Source organism: Pleurodeles waltl, chromosome 9 (genome assembly GCF_031143425.1).
Source record: "Pleurodeles waltl isolate 20211129_DDA chromosome 9, aPleWal1.hap1.20221129, whole genome shotgun sequence".
Lineage (NCBI taxonomy): Eukaryota > Metazoa > Chordata > Amphibia > Caudata > Salamandridae > Pleurodeles > Pleurodeles waltl.
In genome coordinates this window covers 1,190,003,068-1,190,021,904 of record NC_090448.1, presented here as the reverse complement: position 1 = coordinate 1,190,021,904, position 18,837 = coordinate 1,190,003,068, and the positions used below count along the sequence as shown (strand labels likewise).

Genomic DNA, 18,837 nt, shown 5'->3' with positions numbered 1-18,837 from the left:
TTTCAGGAGTACCGCAGAGAAGGGTTTTCAGGAGTACCTCAGAGAGGGGTTTTCAGGAGTACCGCAGAGAAGGGTTTTCAGGAGTACCGCAGAGAGGGGTTTTCAGGAGTACCGCAGAGAGGGATTTTCAGGAGTACCGCAGAGAAGGGTTTTCAGGAGTACCTCAGAGAGGGGTTTTCAGGAGTACCGCAGAGTGGGGTTTTCAGGAGTACCTCAGAGAGGGGTTTTCAGGAGTACTACAGAGAGGGGTTTTCAGGAGTACCGCAGAGTGGGGTTTTCAGGAGTACCTCAGAGAGGGCTTTCAGGAGTACTACAGAGAGGGGTTTTCAGGAGTACCACAGAGAGGGGTTTTCAGGAGTACCACAGAGAGGGGTTTTCAGGAGTCCCTCAGAGAGGGGTGTTCAGGAGTACTACAGAGAGGGGGTTTCAGGAGTACTACAGAGAGAGGTGTTTTCAGGAGTACCACAGAGAGGGGTTTTCAGGAGTAGTAGAGAGAGGGGTTTTCAAGAGTACCTCGGAGAGGGGGTTTCAGGAGTACCACAGAGAGGGGTTTTCTGGAGTCCCTCAGAGAGGGGTTTTCAGGAGTACCGCAGAGAGGGGTTTTCAGGAGTTCCTCAGAGATGGGGTTTCAGGAGTACTACAGAGAGGGGTTTTCAGGAGTACTGCAGAGAGGGGGTTTTCAGGAGTACCTCAGAGAGGGGTTTTCAGGAGTACTGCAGAGAGGGGTTTTCAGGAGTACTGCAGAGAGGGGTTTTCAGGAGTACTGCAGAGAGGGGCTTTCAGGAGTACTACAGAGAGGGGCTTTCAGGAGTACCACAGAGTGGGGTTTTCAGGAGTACCAGAGAGAGGGGTTTTCAGGAGTACTGCAGAGAGGGGGTTTCTGGAGTACTGCAGAGAGGGGGTTTTCAGTAGTACAGAGAGGGTTTTCAGGAGTACTACAGAGAGGGGTTTTTGAGGAGTACCACAGAGAGGGGTTTTCAGGAGTACCACAGAGAGGGGTTTTCAGGAGTACTGCAGAGAGCGGTTTTCAGGAGTACCACAAAGAGGGGTTTCAGGAGTACCTCAGAGAGGGGTTTTCAGTAGTATTACAGATAGGGTTCAGGAGTACTACAGAGAGGGGCTTTCAGGAGTACTACAGAGAGGGGTTTTCAGGAGTACCACAGAGTGGGGTTTTCAGGAGTACCACAGAGAGGGGTTTCAGGAGTAGTACATAGAGGGGGTTTCAGGAGTACTACAGAGAGGGCTTTCAGGAGTAGTACAGAGAGGGGTTTTCAGGAGTACTGCAGAGAGGGGGTTTTCAGTAGTACAGAGAGGGTTTTCAGGAGTACTACAGAGAGGGTTTTTTGAGGAGTACCACAGAGAGGGGTTTTCAGGAGTACCACAGAGAGGGGTTTTCAGGAGTACCACAGAGAGGGGTTTTCAGGAGTACCGCAGAGAGCGGTTTTCAGGAGTACCGCAGAGAGGGGTTTTCAGGAGTACCGCAGAGAAGGGTTTTCAGGAGTATCTCAGAGAGGGGTTTTCAGGAGTACCGCAGAGAAGGGTTTTCAGGAGTACCGCAGAGAGGGGTTTTCAGGAGTACCGCAGAGAGGGATTTTCAGGAGTACCGCAGAGAAGGGTTTTCAGGAGTACCTCAGAGAGGGGTTTTCAGGAGTACCGCAGAGTGGGGTTTTCAGGAGTACCTCAGAGAGGGGTTTTCAGGAGTACTACAGAGAGGGGTTTTCAGGAGTACCGCAGAGTGGGGTTTTCAGGAGTACCTCAGAGAGGGCTTTCAGGAGTACTACAGAGAGGGGTTTTCAGGAGTACCACAGAGAGGGGTTTTCAGGAGTACCACAGAGAGGGGTTTTCAGGAGTCCCTCAGAGAGGGGTGTTCAGGAGTACTACAGAGAGGGGGTTTCAGGAGTACTACAGAGAGAGGTGTTTTCAGGAGTACCACAGAGAGGGGTTTTCAGGAGTAGTAGAGAGAGGGGTTTTCAAGAGTACCTCGGAGAGGGGGTTTCAGGAGTACCACAGAGAGGGGTTTTCTGGAGTCCCTCAGATAGGGGTTTTCAGGAGTACTGCAGAGAGGGGTTTTCAGGAGTACCTCAGAGAGGGGTTTTCGGGAGTACCTCAGAGAGGGGTTTTCAGGAGTACCGCAGAGAGGGGTTTTCAGGAGTACCTCAGAGATGGGGTTTCAGGAGTACTACAGAGAGGGGTTTTCAGGAGTACTGCAGAGAGGGGGTTTTCAGGAGTACCTCAGAGAGGGGTTTTCAGGAGTACTGCAGAGAGGGGTTTTCAGGAGTACTGCAGAGAGGGGTTTTCAGGAGTACTGCAGAGAGGGGCTTTCAGGAGTACTACAGAGAGGGGCTTTCAGGAGTACCACAGAGTGGGGTTTTCAGGAGTACCACAGAGAGGGGTTTTCAGGAGTACTACAGAGAGGGGTTTTCAGGAGTCCCTCAGAGAGGGGTTTTCAGGAGTACCTCAGAGATGGGGTTTCAGGAGTACTACAGAGAGGGGTTTTCAGGAGTACTGCAGAGAGGTGGTTTTCAGGAGTACCTCAGAGAGGGGTTTTCAGGAGTACTGCAGAGAGGGGTTTTCAGGAGTACTGCAGAGAGGGGTTTTCAGGAGTACTGCAGAGAGGGGCTTTCAGGAGTACTACAGAGAGGGGCTTTCAGGAGTACCACAGAGTGGGGTTTTCAGGAGTACCAGAGAGAGGGGTTTTCAGGTGTACTACAGAGAGGGGTTTTCAGGAGTCCCTCAGAGAGGGGTTTTCAGGAGTACTGCAGAGAGGGGGTTTCTGGAGTACTGCAGAGAGGGGGTTTTCAGTAGTACAGAGAGGGTTTTCAGGAGTACTACAGAGAGGGGTTTTTGAGGAGTACCACAGAGAGGGGTTTTCAGGAGTACCACAGAGAGGGGTTTTCAGGAGTACTGCAGAGAGCGGTTTTCAGGAGTACCACAAAGAGGGGTTTCAGGAGTACCTCAGAGAGGGGTTTTCAGTAGTATTACAGATAGGGTTCAGGAGTACTACAGAGAGGGGCTTTCAGGAGTACTACAGAGAGGGGTTTTCAGGAGTACCACAGAGTGGGGTTTTCAGGAGTACCACAGAGAGGGGTTTCAGGAGTAGTACATAGAGGGGGTTTCAGGAGTACTACAGAGAGGGCTTTCAGGAGTAGTACAGAGAGGGGTTTTCAGGAGTACTGCAGAGAGGGGGTTTTCAGTAGTACAGAGAGGGTTTTCAGGAGTACTACAGAGAGGGTTTTTTGAGGAGTACCACAGAGAGGGGTTTTCAGGATTACCACAGAGAGGGGTTTTCTGGAGTACCACAGAGAGGGGTTTTCAGGAGTACCGCAGAGAGCGGTTTTCAGGAGTACCGCAGAGAGGGGTTTTCAGGAGTACCGCAGAGAAGGGTTTTCAGGAGTACCTCAGAGAGGGGTTTTCAGGAGTACCGCAGAGAAGGGTTTTCAGGAGTACCGCAGAGAGGGGTTTTCAGGAGTACCGCAGAGAGGGATTTTTAGGAGTACCGCAGAGAAGGGTTTTCAGGAGTACCTCAGAGAGGGGTTTTCAGGAGTACCGCAGAGTGGGGTTTTCAGGAGTACCTCAGAGAGGGGTTTTCAGGAGTACTACAGAGAGGGGTTTTCAGGAGTACCGCAGAGTGGGGTTTTCAGGAGTACCTCAGAGAGGGCTTTCAGGAGTACTACAGAGAGGGGTTTTCAGGAGTACCACAGAGAGGGGTTTTCAGGAGTACCACAGAGAGGGGTTTTCAGGAGTCCCTCAGAGAGGGGTGTTCAGGAGTACTACAGAGAGGGGGTTTCAGGAGTACTACAGAGAGAGGTGTTTTCAGGAGTACCACAGAGAGGGGTTTTCAGGAGTAGTAGAGAGAGGGGTTTTCAAGAGTACCTCGGAGAGGGGGTTTCAGGAGTACCACAGAGAGGGGTTTTCTGGAGTCCCTCAGATAGGGGTTTTCAGGAGTACTGCAGAGAGGGGTTTTCAGGAGTACCTCAGAGAGGGGTTTTCGGGAGTACCTCAGAGAGGGGTTTTCAGGAGTACCGCAGAGAGGGGTTTTCAGGAGTACCTCAGAGATGGGGTTTCAGGAGTACTGCAGAGAGGGGTTTTCAGGAGTACTGCCAGAGAGGGGTTTTCAGGAGTACTGCAGAGAGGGGTTTTCAGGAGTACTGCAGAGAGGGGTTTTCAGGAGTACTGCAGAGAGGCGGTTTCAGGAGTCCCTCAGATAGGGGTTTTCAGGAGTACTGCAGAGAGGGGGTTTTCAGGAGTCCCTCAGATAGGGGTTTTCAGGAGTACCGCAGAGAAGGGTTTTCAGGAGTACCTCAGAGAGGGGTTTTCAGGAGTACTGCAGAGAGGGGGTTTTCAGGAGTACTGCAGAGAGGGGTTTTCAGGAGTCCCTCAGATAGGGGTTTTCAGGAGTACCGCAGAGAAGGGTTTTCAAGAGTACCTCAGAGAGGGGTTTTCAGGAGTACCGCAGAGAAGGGTTTTCAGGAGTACCTCAGAGAGGGGTTTTCAGGAGTACTGCAGAGAGGGGGTTTTCAGGAGTACTACAGAGAGGGGTTTTCAGGAGTACCTCAGAGAGGGGGTTTCAGGAGTACTGCAGAGAGGGGGTTTCAGGAGTCCCTCAGTTAGGGTTTTTCAGGAGTACCGCAGAGAGGGGGTTTCAGGAGTACTGCAGAGGGTGGTTTTGTTGGTGGACACGAGTAGATGCTTTGAGTGGTCAGAAGATGAGGGCTCCCACATGAGAGTGTTTCCCTCCACAAGCTGTGAGTATGTTGTTGGATCCAGCTGCAGCAGCAGAGTGGCTGCCTCGGAGAGTCTCCCTGGCACCAGAGTGACCAGAGTGTCGGGTTTACAATCAGACACGGAGTGGCCTCTCTGGGGCAGACGTGGCCCAGCGGTGCCACCCAAGTGTCTTAGATAAGTAAGTCCTTCGCTTGGTTTGCTTTTCCTCTGGGAGGAGGGCAGTCATGGGGGGTGTATTGCTGGTCCCCAGCACCCTCCCAGCATGCACTTTAGACTCCAGCTCGCAGCTCTGGGGGCGAGGGCAGTGTGGCACCCCCGTGGCTCACAGTGGGTTAGTGAACTCCTCCCAGGCTTGGCTCGTCAGTGGGACCGAGGGGCAGTTCACAACTGACCTCGCTTAAAGCAAAGTCTTCTCCTGGTCCGATGATGGTGGCCGCAGACCCTGGGGGGCAGGTGAGGAGCCCGGGACCTGGGGTCAGTAAGGGGCGTCCTCTGTCCTCCCACCAGTGCCCCTCTGCCCTCCTAAGAAAGAGCCCCACATCAGCTCTTCACGGTAAGGGGCATATTTATACTCTGTTTGCGCTGGAATTGCGTCGTTTTTTTTGACGCAATTCCGACGCAAAACTAACTCCATATTTATACTTTGGCGTTAGACGCGTCTAGCGCCAAAGTCCATGGAGTTTGCGTCATTTTTTAGCGTGGACACCTACTTTGCGTTAATGAGATGCAAAGTAGGCGTTCCCGTCTAAAAAATTGACTCCGAGGCATGTGCGCCGTATTTACACTCCCGGGCAAAGTTCACGCCCGGGAGTGGGCGGGTCAAAAAAAATGACGTCCTGCCGGTTTTGCGCCGTTTTTTAGCGCCTGGAAAAGGCAGGCGTTAAGGGACCTGTGGGCTCTGAAGGAGCCTAGAGGTGCCCTCCCCTGCCCCCAGGGACACCCCCTGTCACCCTTGCCCACCCCAGGAGGACACCCAAGGCTGGAGGGACCCATCCCAGGGACATTAAGGTAAGTTCAGGTAAGTCATTGTTTTTTTTTTTTTTTCGTGGCATAGGGGGGCCTGATTTGTGCCCCCCTACATGCCACTATGCCCAATGACCATGCCCAGGGGACAGAAGTCCCCTGGGCATGGCCATTGGGCAAGGGGGCATGACTCCTGTCTTTGCTAAGACAGGAGTCATTTCTATTGGGGTTGGGAGTCGTAAACAATGGCGCAAATCGGGTTGAGGCGAAAAATTTGCCTCAGCCTGACTTGCCCCATTTTTTGGTGCCCAAGCTCCATATTCCCCTATGCCGGCGCTGCCTGGTGTACGTCGTTTTTTTCCACGCACACCAGGCAGCGCCGGCGGCTAACGCCGGCTAACGTCATTGATTAAATACGGCGCCCGCATGGCGCTTCAGAATGGCGTTAGCCGGCGCTAATTTTTTTGACGCAAAACTGCGTTAGCGCAGTTTTGCGTCAAAAAGTATAAATATGGCCCTAAATGTCTTCAGAGGAGAGCGCTGTGCCCCGGAGGGACAGACTCCAGGCACATGATCCTGCCCGTTCTCTGAGCCCCCCTCACCCCCTGGTAGCACCCACAGGGAGAGGCGCTGGCTGGGGTGCCCGGGCTGCTCCCTTCAACCTCTGCAATGAACCCCCTTCGGGGCTCCCCAATGAGCAAACCTGCTGGGAACCCGGCTACTCCACTCACTGGAATCAGCCTTGTCCCCCCACTAACACCCCCTCCTACAGCTGCGGTGGGGCCGCACATCTGTGGGACAGCTGCTCGCTCTATGAATCATTCATTCATTCACACAATCGTAGTTGGATTCTCATAGGAGCTGCCATTCTCGACACCGCTCTCAGTCTGAGTGTACCCCTCTTTTAAGGGGGGACTGGTTTGGTGGTCACCAGCTGTTCGCCAGATTGTTGTGCAAGGAAATGTTATCTGAAAGCCAAGGTCTACTCTGCTTGTTATTAAATGTTATGACAAAGGCAGAAGGCCGGGTATAATTATTGTGAAAAGGCGCCTGTTAAAGCCAGTAGGCCTTTACCAGCTGGATGTTATCACATTATGACACAGGCTATCGACTGCAATCGCGTTACATGTAATCCACAGATTACTGTAGTGGACAAGGGTTTCGGCGTCGGCGCCCCCTCCGGCAAGGCTTGGTGGCTCTCAGGGCGCCGGCTCTCGGTGGGCCCTGTTGAGAGGCTGTAGGTGGGTTTTTAAGGTGGATTTCTCCACCTCTTTCTAATTCTATCACTGTAAGCTCCATGGTCGTCAGCCTATGTGCTCTCGACCACTCTTGGTGGGTTGACCCTTGGGCTCGCGTGAGCTGCCCCACCGCCGGCGCCACCTGCTAGCGGGCCCGTGTTGCTGCGTTCCAGCCCGCTGCCAGCGCCTCCCCTGGTCTGTGCCCTGCTGCCTGCTCCTCACTGCTCACTCGCTCCTGCCGTTCGCTGCTCTTCCCGCCCTCCCACCTCCCAGCTGCAGCCCATCCACCCGCCTCTCTCTGCTATTTATGGAGGCCGCTGTGCGGCCATGCCGTTGGCGCACCAAAGGCAAGCCCATCTGCACCCACCTGCACCTGGCCCGCACCCAACACCAGGAACCCTGGCCCCCGGACCACCTGCTGCTACAGTGCCCGCACCCTCCTCGCTCTCAGCGCCGGCAAATCACCCGCCTGCCACTCCGCCTCTCCGAGAGACACCAAAGGACCCTTCACCTGCAGGAACTGCAACTTCACGAGCCTCCAGAGCACCGTCCCAAGGACCTAAGGAGCAGGACGCAACCACCTCAGCTGCATCCTCATCAACACCCGCTCTGTACACAAGCATGCGTCGAGGACTGGAACCTCCTCGACTCAACCTCCCCAGATGTCGCCTTCACCACCGAAACTTGGCTCAACCCCTCCTCGTGCCCCGACAGCGCCACAGCAATCCCCGATGGATACAAGATTGTACGCAAGGACTGCACCAACCTACCAGGAGGAGGCACCGCTATCATCCACAAAGACACCCTTCGCATCTCCACACACTCTGAAAACTCATCGACCACCATGGAACAACTCCACTTCCAGATTGGAACCAACACAACACTCCAGGTGACCCTCATCTTCAGACCTCCAGGACCCCGCCCCACGTTCTGCGACTCCATCGCCGACCTCGCCAGCACCCACGCTCTTGCATCCGAGGACTACATCCTACTGAGGGACTTCAACGTCCACCTGGAAAATGCAAACGACAACTCCACCAACCTGATCAAAAACTTCCCCAACCTAGGACTCAAGCAACTCGTCACCGCACCCACTCACTCGGCCGGCCACACACTGAACCCCACCTTCTCCGCCAGCAACCACGTCTCCGTCAGCCACACTACTGAACTCCAATGGACCGACCACCGCTGCATTCACTTCACCTTCAATAAACCCATCAGTCGCCACCACCCTCCCCAACTTCTCTGCAGAAATTGGAACAAGGTCCCTGAAGCCCAGCTCACAAGTAGCCTCAACCCAACACCGTCCCCAAGCCGATGACCACGTCAATACTGCCGCACACAACCTCCACAAATGGATCACCGACTGCACCAACACCCTCACCCCAATCTAGACACCTCACTACAGAGGCACAGCCAAGAAAGCAAACTGGTTCACCCCCACACTCAAAAAATCAAAGCAGGTCTGCAGACATCTAGAGAAGAGATGGCGCACCAACAAGACCCCCGTAAATCACAAAACCTTCAAAAACGCTGTCAAACATCACCACCAGCTCATTAGGAACACCCAAAAACTCGCCCTGCAACAACGCATCAACAAAAATGCCCACAACAGCAAGGGACTTTACACCGTCATCAAAGACGTTCACCAACCCCAACTCTGACTCCACCGACATCCCGTCACAAGAACTCTGCTAAAAACTCACCAACTACCTCCACCACAAGATCGCAGACATTTACGACAGCTTCACCACCCAGGGTCCCCCCATGAATCTCACCACCAGCCCGTCGACCAAAGCGTCACCATGTCCCTCCAGCCTCCTTCGCTGGAACAACATCACCGACAACGAGACCCGCAACATCATTGCAACCATCCACTCAGGAGCTCCCACCGACCCCTGTCCTCACCACATCTTCAACAGGGCCAGCAACATCATCTCACCCAAACTCCGGCATACCATCAACCGCTCGTTTGAAATTGCCACCTTCTCAGAGAGTTGGAAACACGCCGAGATCAACCCTCTACTGAAGAAACCCACCGCTGACCCGACAGACCTAAAGACTACAGGCCCATCTCCCTTCTCCCCTTTCTGGCCAGTCATTGAGAAAGAAGTCAAGAAACAACTCACTGCCTTCCTGGAAGCCAACAGAATCCTGGACCCCTCTCAGTCTGGATTCAGAAGCAACCATACCACGAGACTGCACTACTTGCCGCCACAGATGACATCCGCACCCTCCTCAACTGAGGCAAAACCGTCGCACTCATCCTCCTGGACCTCTCTACCGCCTTCGACACAGTCTCACACGACACACCACTCAACCGTCTCCATGACGCCGGCATCCGAGACTCAGCACTGCAATGGCTCTCCTCGTTTTTCACCGGCAGAACACAGAAGGTCCGACTCTCCCCCTTTCTCTTGGAAGCCACCAAGATCAGCTGCGGCGTCCCCCAAGGATCCTCGCTGAGTCCCACCCTCTTCAACCTCTACATGACCCCGATGGCCGCCATCGTCAGAAGCAACGCACTCAACATGGTCTCCTACGCCGACGACACCCAACTCATAGTTTCCCTCACCAACAAGCCGACCACCACCAAAAACAATTTCCACGAAGGAATGAAAGCAGTCGCCGCCTCGATAAAAGACAGCTGCCTCAAACGGAACTCAGACAAAACAGGAGTCCTCATCCTTGGCTCAGCACCCTCCGCCTGGAACGATTCCTGGTGGCCCACTGCCCTCGGAAACGCCACCAACCACGCCCACAACCTCTGCGTCATCTTAGGGTCATCGCTTTCAATGGACTCACAGGTGAGCGCCGTCTCATCGGGCTGCTTTCACACCCTGCGCATGCTTCGAAAAATCTACAGGTAGATCCCTACCGAAGCTAGAAGGACGGTCACCCAGGCCCTCATCAGCAGCCGCCTCGACTACGGCAATGCACTCTACACCGGAACCACCGCCAAGACCCGGAAAAGACTGCAACGCATCGAGAACGCCTCTGCCCGTCTCACCAAGAACACCCCACGACACAGCCACACCTCCGCCCTTCTACGAGACCTACGCTAGCTGCCTATTTACAAGAGAATCACCTTCAAGCTCCTGACCCACGCCTACAAGGCCCTACACGACGCTGGACCAGCCTACCTCAACCACAGACTCTCCTTCTACACTCCCGCCAGACAGCATTGCTCCGCCGACCAGGCCCTTGCCAATGTCCCCTGCATCCGGAAGACTACAGCCGGAGGAAGAGCCTTCTCCCACATCGCCGCCAAGACCTGGAACACCCTCCTCATCCACCTCAGACAGTCCCCCACCCTGTCTCAGTTCAGGAAGGACCTCAAGACCTGGCTCTTCAACTGATCCTCAGCACCCCCCCACTACCTCCACCAGCACCTTGAGACCCTCAAGGGTGAGTAGCTATGCTTTACAAACCCTTGATTGATTGATTGAGGTGTAAAGCCAATGGTAAAGGGTGTATACGTTACTGGTTCATCAGGTAGTGTCATGCCAGATTCCATAGGTTTCTTATTTTGAAACGTTCTGACAAAGCTAGTAGGCATGGCTTACTTATTGTAAAAAGCCTTTGTTAAAGCCAATAGGCCTCTGATAGTGGATTGCTATCACATCATGCCACAGGCTCTAGCTAGGTACCTGGTTACATTGGTTCAATAGGAAAAGAGATTTAAGTGCAAGAGGTCTGATCTGTTTATTATGAGAAGTTATGATAATATCAGCAGATCTGACATATTGGTTGTGAAAAGCATATGTTAAAGTCAATAGGCGTTTAGAGGTGGAGTGTTATTTTCTCTGTATCAGCCTACAGAGAGGTATTTTGTTACATGAAGTGTTACAGGTGACTTTTGTAGGGACGGACTTTGCTATTGGTTACCCCCTTTGACAAACCTTAATGGTAGAAGATTTACACTTTATTAATTCTTGCTCGAATCTCTTCAGAAGGCCTGAAAGGCTTAAATGCTTGTAATAAAACAACATCATTAAATAACAGTGGAATCTGTATTTTAAATATGCATCCATGCAGACACACAGAGGAGGTCATTGTGACCCCGGCAGTCGGTGTAAATGTGGCGGTAGTACGGCCAATAGGCTGGCGGTACATACTGCCACATTATGACATTGGCGGGTTGAGCAGCCGCCGGGCAGGAGATAACAATCTCCAACCCGGCGGCCGCTTCTGTACCGCCGGCGGCATTTTAACCCTGCCTACCGCCATGGTTTTCGTGGCGTTCATAATGCCATGAAAACCATGGCGGTAGGCCCCACCAGTGACAGGGAATTCTTTCCCTGTCATTGGTCGGAGGACCACCCACCCACCTTCCAACCCCCAGATGACTCGCACCCCCCTCCATTCCCGCTCCCCCTTCTAATCCCCACTTCATACAGGCACTCTCACAGGCACACACCACACATTCACACACTCGCTCACACAGGCATACACGCACTCATACACGCATGCATCGATTTATTCATGCATGCATCCGTACACACATTCATACTGACACGTATTCACATTACCATTCATACACGCATTCTCACAAATGCACACACTCACACATTCATGCACCCCCCCCACACACACACACAACACCGCCCACCCCCCTCCCTTGTCGGAAACCCGACTTACCTGCATCCAGGGGGTCTTCCCTCAGGAGAAAGGACGTGGCGCTGATACCGCCAGCAGCGCCCACCAGCAGAAAACCACCAGGCCGTATTATTTGACATAATATGGCTGGCGGCGGTCTACTGGCGTGGCGCTGCTGGTGGTAGCAGAACCATCTTAACACCGTCTGCCAGTATGACCACAGCCGGATTTCTGCCCTTCTTGTGGCGGAAATCCAGCTGGGGTCATATTTTGGCTGAAGGATGTTAGCTGCGGTGACGGTATTTTGGCGGCCGTCACCGTGCTGGTAGGCAGCACTTACCGCCAGTGTTATAATGTGCCCCAGAGTGTCTTTGGGTCAGCTCTCTTCTGCCATTGGTCTGCCTGTCATTTGCACTTTGCTTCTATCCCTGACAGCCTACTGCATGGGGTAATGCTTCAGCCACATCAGTCTTTGGCTCTCCTGTCCTGTGATTGATGACATTTTCTGATCACATGTACCACCACTGGCAGACTGTGCCCTGATGGCCACAGTGTAGTGCACCTATTGCCAGACTGGAGTCGGCTGATAAGGTCCCTGCCATGCTAGTATTGCCAGACCGCAGTCTGGTAATGATGGTGGTTTGGTGCATGTATTGCCAGTCTTGGGTCAGCTGCTAATGGGCTCCATGTCTTGCTGTCAGTGGACCACAGCCGGACATTGAGTAGTGCAGAAGGGTTTGGTCTTCTCTGAGTGGCTCATCTCTCTCCTTCTCTCTCTTTCTCCCCACAGACTTCCCCATTGATTGCTATGAGCTCTTCCATCAGTCAGAAGGTGCAGCCAGCGATGGTCTGTATATCATCCGGCCGGCGACAGTGGCCATCGTGGTGTTCTGTGCCATGAGTGATGGTGGCTGGACTGTCCTGCAGCACCTCACGGCCAACAGCACGGAGGACTTTGACCGTGGCTGGCAAGACTACAAAGCCGGCTTTGGGAGGGTACTTGGGGACCACTGGATTGGCAATGAACATATGCATCAGCTGACCCAAGCCCCGCGGCACTACACACTGGGCGTGAAGCTGGTGGACATGGATGGTGAGGTCAAGTGGGGCGAGTACGAGCCTTTCCAGGTTGAGTCTGAGGACTCAGGATACCGCATCCGGCTGGGGCTCTTTTCTGGCACTGCTGTGGATGCCTTGACCCAGGACACTGAGGCCTACCTGCACGACAACCAGAGGTTCACCACCAAGGACCGCGACAACGACAACTACTTCCAGAACTGTGCCAAGCTGGAGTACAATGGGGTCCCTGGAGGTGGCTGGTGGTATGACGCCTGCGCGGGAGCCAACCTCAACCGCCGCAATGTCATCTACTGGCAGAAGGACTGCAACAAGGAGCACCCATGCAAGTACTCCTGGATGATGGCGCGGCCTGCACAGCAGCCACCATGCAGCCAGAGCTGCCGCTGCAGCAAGGATGAGCTGTGACCTGCATGTGTGGAGTGGGCAGCAGGGACCACCGCAGGCCACAAGGTGTATGGGGGTCCTGGCGTGACCTGCATGCCCTAGGACATCAAGGGCCATCACCTCTGGGGCTTCTGGACTGCATCCCTCAGTGGCAGTGTTGTGCGTGCCCAGGAACAACCAGTAGTAGCTTTATAAACAACCAGTAGTAACTTCATAAACAGCCAGTAGCATGCCCACAAACAACCAGTAGTATGCCCATGAACAACCAGTAGTATGCCCACGAACAACCAGTAGTATACCTATAAGCAACCACAAGTATGCCTACGAACAGCCAGTAGTTTGCCTATGAACAACCAGTAGTATGCCTACAAACAACCAGTAGTATGCCCATGACCAACCAGTAGTATGCCTACAAACAACCAGTGGTATGCGTACAAACAACCAGTGGTATGCCTACGAACAACTAGTAGTATGCCTACAAACAACCAGTAGTATGTCTATGAACAACCAGTAGTGTGTCCAGAAACAACCAGTAGTATGCCTATGATCAACCAGTAGTGTGCCCAGAAACAGCCAGTAGTGTGCCCAGAAACAACCAGTAGTATGCCTATGATCAACCAGTAGTGTGCCCAGAAACAACCAGTAGTGTGCCCAGAAACAACCTGTAGTATGCCTATGATCAACCAGTAGTGTGCCCAGAAACAACCAGTAGTGTGCCCAGAAACAACCAGTTGTATGCCTACAAACAACCAGTAGTATGCCCATGAACAGCCAGTAATATGCCCAGAAACAACCAGTAGTATGCCCATGAACAACCAGTAGTATACCCAGAAACAACCAGTAGTATGGCCACGAACAACCAGTAGTATGCCCACGAACAACCAACAGTATGCCCAGAAACAACCAGCAGTATGCCCAGAAACAACCAGTAGTGTGCCCAGAGACAACCAGTACCATGTCCATGAACAACCAGTAGCATGCCCGCGAACAACCAGTAGTATCTCCACAAACATGAATGGATAGTGTGCCCATATATATTATATTGTGTGCCTAATGGGGCTCTATAAACAACCTCATTGGTGCAAGGGTTGAGTCAAGGTCGTTTGGAGCCAAAGTTTGTCCATGAGACCCAAATGAAGGAGAGCCACAGGCCACAATCCCTGCCCCACTCACCCTTCTTGCAATTTTATAAACCTGGCAATTGTAACACATGACTCACACTGCAAATGTATGTTTTACTCTTTACTCCAGCCTTGTAATCTGTAGGAAATGCAGAACACTGAAGTAAACCTCTGTTATATGTTCTACTTTGACCTGGTCATTTCTCTGCACTCTTTGTTTTATCTCATGCTTACTTGAGCTGTTCATTACTCTGCCTCATTGTTTTATCTCATGTTTACTTGACCTGTTCATTACTCTGCTCTGCACTGTCTCTTTGCTTTATCTCATGCTTACTTGAGCTGTTCATTACTCTGCCTCTTTGTTTTATTTCATGTTTACTTGACCTGTTCATTACTCTGCCTCTTTGTTTTATCTCATGCTTACTTGAGATGTTCATTACTGTGTCTCATTATTTTATCTCATGTTTACTTGACCTGTTCATTGCTCTCTATTCGCTTTGTTTGACCTGATGTTTACTTGAGCTGTCCATTACTCTGCCTCATTGTTTTATCTCATGTTTACTTGACCTGTTCATTACTCTGCTCTGCACTCGCTTTGTTTTATCTCATGCTTACATGACCTGATCATTACTCTGCTCTGCCTCCTTGTTTTATATCATGTTTACTTCAGCTGTTCATTACTCAGCCTCTTTGTTTTACATCAGGTTTACTTGAGATGTTCATTACTGTGCCTCTTTGTTTTACCTGATGTTTACTTGAGATGTTCATTACTGTGCCTCATTGTTTTAACTCATATTTACTTGACCTGTTCATTCCTCTGCCTCATTGTTTTAGCTTATGTTTACTTGACCTGTTCATTACTCTGCTCTGCATTGTCTCTTTGTTTTATCTCATGCTTACTTGAGCTGTTCATTACTCTGCCTCATTGTTTTATCTCATGTTTACTTGACCTGTTCAGTACTCTGCTCTGCACTCTCTCTTTGTTTTATCTCATGCTTACTTGACCTGTTTATTACTCTGCTCTGCACTGTCTTTGTTTTATCTCACGTTTACTTAAGCTGTTCATTGCTCTGCCTCTTGGTTATATCTCATGCTTACTTGACTTGTTCATTACTCTGCTCTGCACTGTCTTTGTTTTACCTCATGTTTACTTGACCTGTTCATTACTCTGCTCTGCACTCTATGTTTTATCTCATGTTTACTTGAGTTGTTCATTACTCTGTTCTGCACTCTTTGTTTTATCTCGTTTACTTGAGCTGTTCATTACTCTGCCTCATTGTTTTATCACATGTTTACTTCAGCTGTTCATTACTCTGCCTTATTGTTTTATAACATGTTCACTTGAGCTGTTCATTACTCTGCCTCTTGTTTTATCTCATGTTTACTTGAGCTGTTCATTACTCTGCTCTGCATTGTTTCTTTGTTTTATCTCATGCTTACTTGAGCTGTTCATTACTCTGCCTCTTTGTTTAATCTCATGTTTACTTGAGCTGTTCATTACTCTGCCTCTTTGTTTTACCTCATGTTTACTTGAGATGTTCATTGCTGTGCCTCATTGTTTTATCTCATTTTTATTTGACCTGTTCATTACTCTGCCTCATTGTTTTATCTCATGTTTACTTGACCTGTTCATTACTCTGCTCTGCACTCTCTTTGTTTTATTTCATGCTTACTTGACCTGCTCATTACTCCGCTCTGCACTGTCTCTTTGTTTTATCTCATGCTTACTTGAGCTGTTCATTACTCTGCCTCTTTGTTTTATCTCATGTTTACTTGAGCTGTTCATTACTCTGCTCTGCATTGTTTCTTTGTTTTTTCTCATGCTTACATGACCTGTTTATTACTCTGCTCTGCCTCTTTGTTTTATCTCATGCTTACTTGAGTTGTTCATTACTCTGCCTCTTTATTTTATCTTATGTTTAATTGACCTGTTCATTGCTCTGCACTGTCTCTTTGTTTTATCTCATGTTTACTTGAGCTGTTCATCCCTCTGCCTGTTGGTTATATCTCATGTTTACTTGACCTTTTCATTGCTTTGTACTGTCTTTGTTTTATCTCATGTTTACTTGAGCTGTTCATTGCTCTGCACTGTCTTTGTTTTATGTCATGTTTACTTGAGATGTTCATTGCTCTGCCTCTTTGTTTTATGTCATGTTTACTTAAGCTGTTCATTATTCTGTTCCGCACTCTTTGTTTTATCTCACATTTACTTGAACTGTTCATTGCTCTGCACTGTCTTTGTTTTATCTCATGTTTACTTGACCTTTTCATTACTCTGCTCTGCACTCTTTGTTGCACCTCATGTTTACTTGAGTTGTTCATTACTCTGTTCTGTTCATTACTCTGCCTCGTTGTTTTATCTCATGTTTACTTGAGCTGTTCATTACTCTGCTATGTGCTCTCTCTTTGTTTTATCTCACGTTTACTTGAGCTGTTCATTACTCTACCTCATTGTTTCATCTCATATTTACTGGCCTGTCCATTACTCTGTGCTGCACTGTCTTTGTTTTATCTTATGTTTACTTGAACTGTTCATTACTCTGCTCTGCACAATCTTTGTTTTATCTCATATGTACTTGAGCTATTCATTTCTCTGCCTCTTTGTTTTATCTCATTTACTTGACCTGTTCATTACTCTGCTCTGCACTGTCTTTGTTTTATCTCATGTTTACTTGAGCTGTTCATTACTCTGCTCTGCACTGTCTCTTTGTTTTATCTCATGTTTACTTGAGCTGTTCATTACTGTGCTCTGCACCGTCTCTTTGTTTTATCTCATGTTTACTTGAGCTATTCATTACTCTGCTCTCCACTCTCTCTTTGTTTTATCTCACGTTTACTTGAGCTGTTCATTACTCTGCCCCATTGTTTTATCTCATGTTTACTTGAGCTATTCATTACTCTGCTCTCCACTCTCTCTTTGTTTTATCTCACGTTTACTTGAGCTGTTCATTACTCTGCCCCATTGTTTTATCTCATGTTTACTTGAGCTATTCATTACTCTGCTCTCCACTCTCTCTTTGTTTTATCTCACGTTTACTTGAGCTGTTCATTACTCTGCCTCATTGTTTTATCTCATGTTTACTTGACCTTTTCATTACTCTGCTCTGCACTCTTTGTTGCACCTCATGTTTACTTGAGTTGTTCATTACTCTGTTCTGCACTCTCTTTGTTTTATCTTGTGTTTACTTGTGCTGTTCATTGCTCTGCACTGTCTTTTTGTTTTATCTCACGTTTATTTAAACTGTTCATTACTCTGCCTCTTGGTTATATCTCATGCTTACTTGACCTGTTCATTACTCTGCTCTGCACTGTGTTTGTTTTATCTCATGTTTACTTGAGCTGTTCATAACTCTGTTCTGCACTCTTTGTTTTTATCTCATGTTTACTTGAACTGTTCATTACTCTGCCTCGTTGTTTTATCTCATGTTTACTTGAGTTGTTCATTACTCTGTTCTGCACTCTCTCTTTGTTTTATCTCACGTTTACTTGAGCTGTTCATTACTTTGCCCCATTGTTTTATCACATGCTTACTTGAGCTGTTCATTACTCTGCCTCGTTGTTTTATCTCATGTTTACTTGAGCTGTTCATTACTCTGCTATGCACTCTCTCTTTGTTTTATCTCACGTTTACTTGAGCTGTTCATTACTCTACCTCATTGTTTTATCTCATATTTACTGGCCTGTCCATTACTCTGTGCTGCACTGTCTTTGTTTTATCTTATGTTTACTTGAGCTGTTCATTACTCTGCTCTGTACAATCTTTGTTTTATCTCATATTTACTTGAGCTGTTCATTTCTCTGCCTCTTTGTTTTATCTCATTTACTTGACCTGTTCATTACTCTGCTCTGCACTGTCTTTGTTGTATCTCATGTTTACTTGAGCTGTTCATTACTCTGCTCTGCACTGTCTCTTTGTTTTATCTCATGTTTACTTGAGCTGTTCATTACTGTGCTCTGCACCGTCCCTTTGTTTTATCTCATGTTTACTTGAGCTATTCATTACTCTGCTCTCCACTCTCTCTTTGTTTTATCTCACGTTTACTTGAGCTGTTCATTACCCTGCCAAATTGTTTTATCTCATGTTTACTTGACCTGTTCATTGCTCCGCGTCATTGTTTTATCTCATGTTTACTTGAGCTGTTCATTACTCTGCGCTGCACTGTCTCTTTGTTTTATCTCATGTTTACTTGACATTTCCATGCTTCTCTTGATGGATGCTCTGGAGCAGTTACCTGCGAGGTGTTGTGTGCTGTACTGGTGTCTTCCACTGAATAAACCTATCTTCTTCATCTGCACTCCTCCTGATTCGTTTACAAGCGTCAGTAACATAATTTGGCGACAAGATCGAGGGAGGAACACCCATCCATGGAGGAGTGGACACTGGCCCTTACTCTGTCTTCCACAACCTTTGTCACCTTTTCTTCCACTAAATGTTCCTCACTGAGCAGGACCTGCCTCGTTGCTGACTTTTAGAGATTCTTTCATTGCAGTGACTGTTTTACAGACTGATGGGGCACATGCTCTGTGGTGAATCTGGTGGCCGCACTTCAATTCTGACACTGGGGCTGTGTTACCCTGAGGCATCCTGGGTGGGTGCACAGGGGCAGATTCCCAGAGGGCTTCTGCACTGGTGGCAGAAACTCTGTGCTGCATTTACTCATTATGGAGGTCCCACCACGAGTGCGAGCACTCCGTCACAACTCCAGGATCTCAATCACTAGTGCAGG

The 18,837-nt window shown here is 49.6% G+C and overlaps 1 protein-coding gene across 1 annotated transcript in view; it reads left to right on the top strand.

Moving 5' to 3' along the window:
* LOC138260537 (fibrinogen-like protein 1-like protein) overlaps positions 1 to 18,405 on the top strand; it is a 164,028-nt gene extending 145,623 nt beyond the window's left edge. The window contains exon 3 of the mRNA XM_069209151.1: positions 12,316 to 18,405. Within this exon, the coding sequence (XP_069065252.1) occupies positions 12,316 to 13,010 (695 nt within the window). The 3' untranslated portion in view covers positions 13,011 to 18,405. The remainder of the gene's footprint in view (positions 1 to 12,315) is intronic.
* Positions 18,406 to 18,837: the final 432 nt, after the last annotated feature.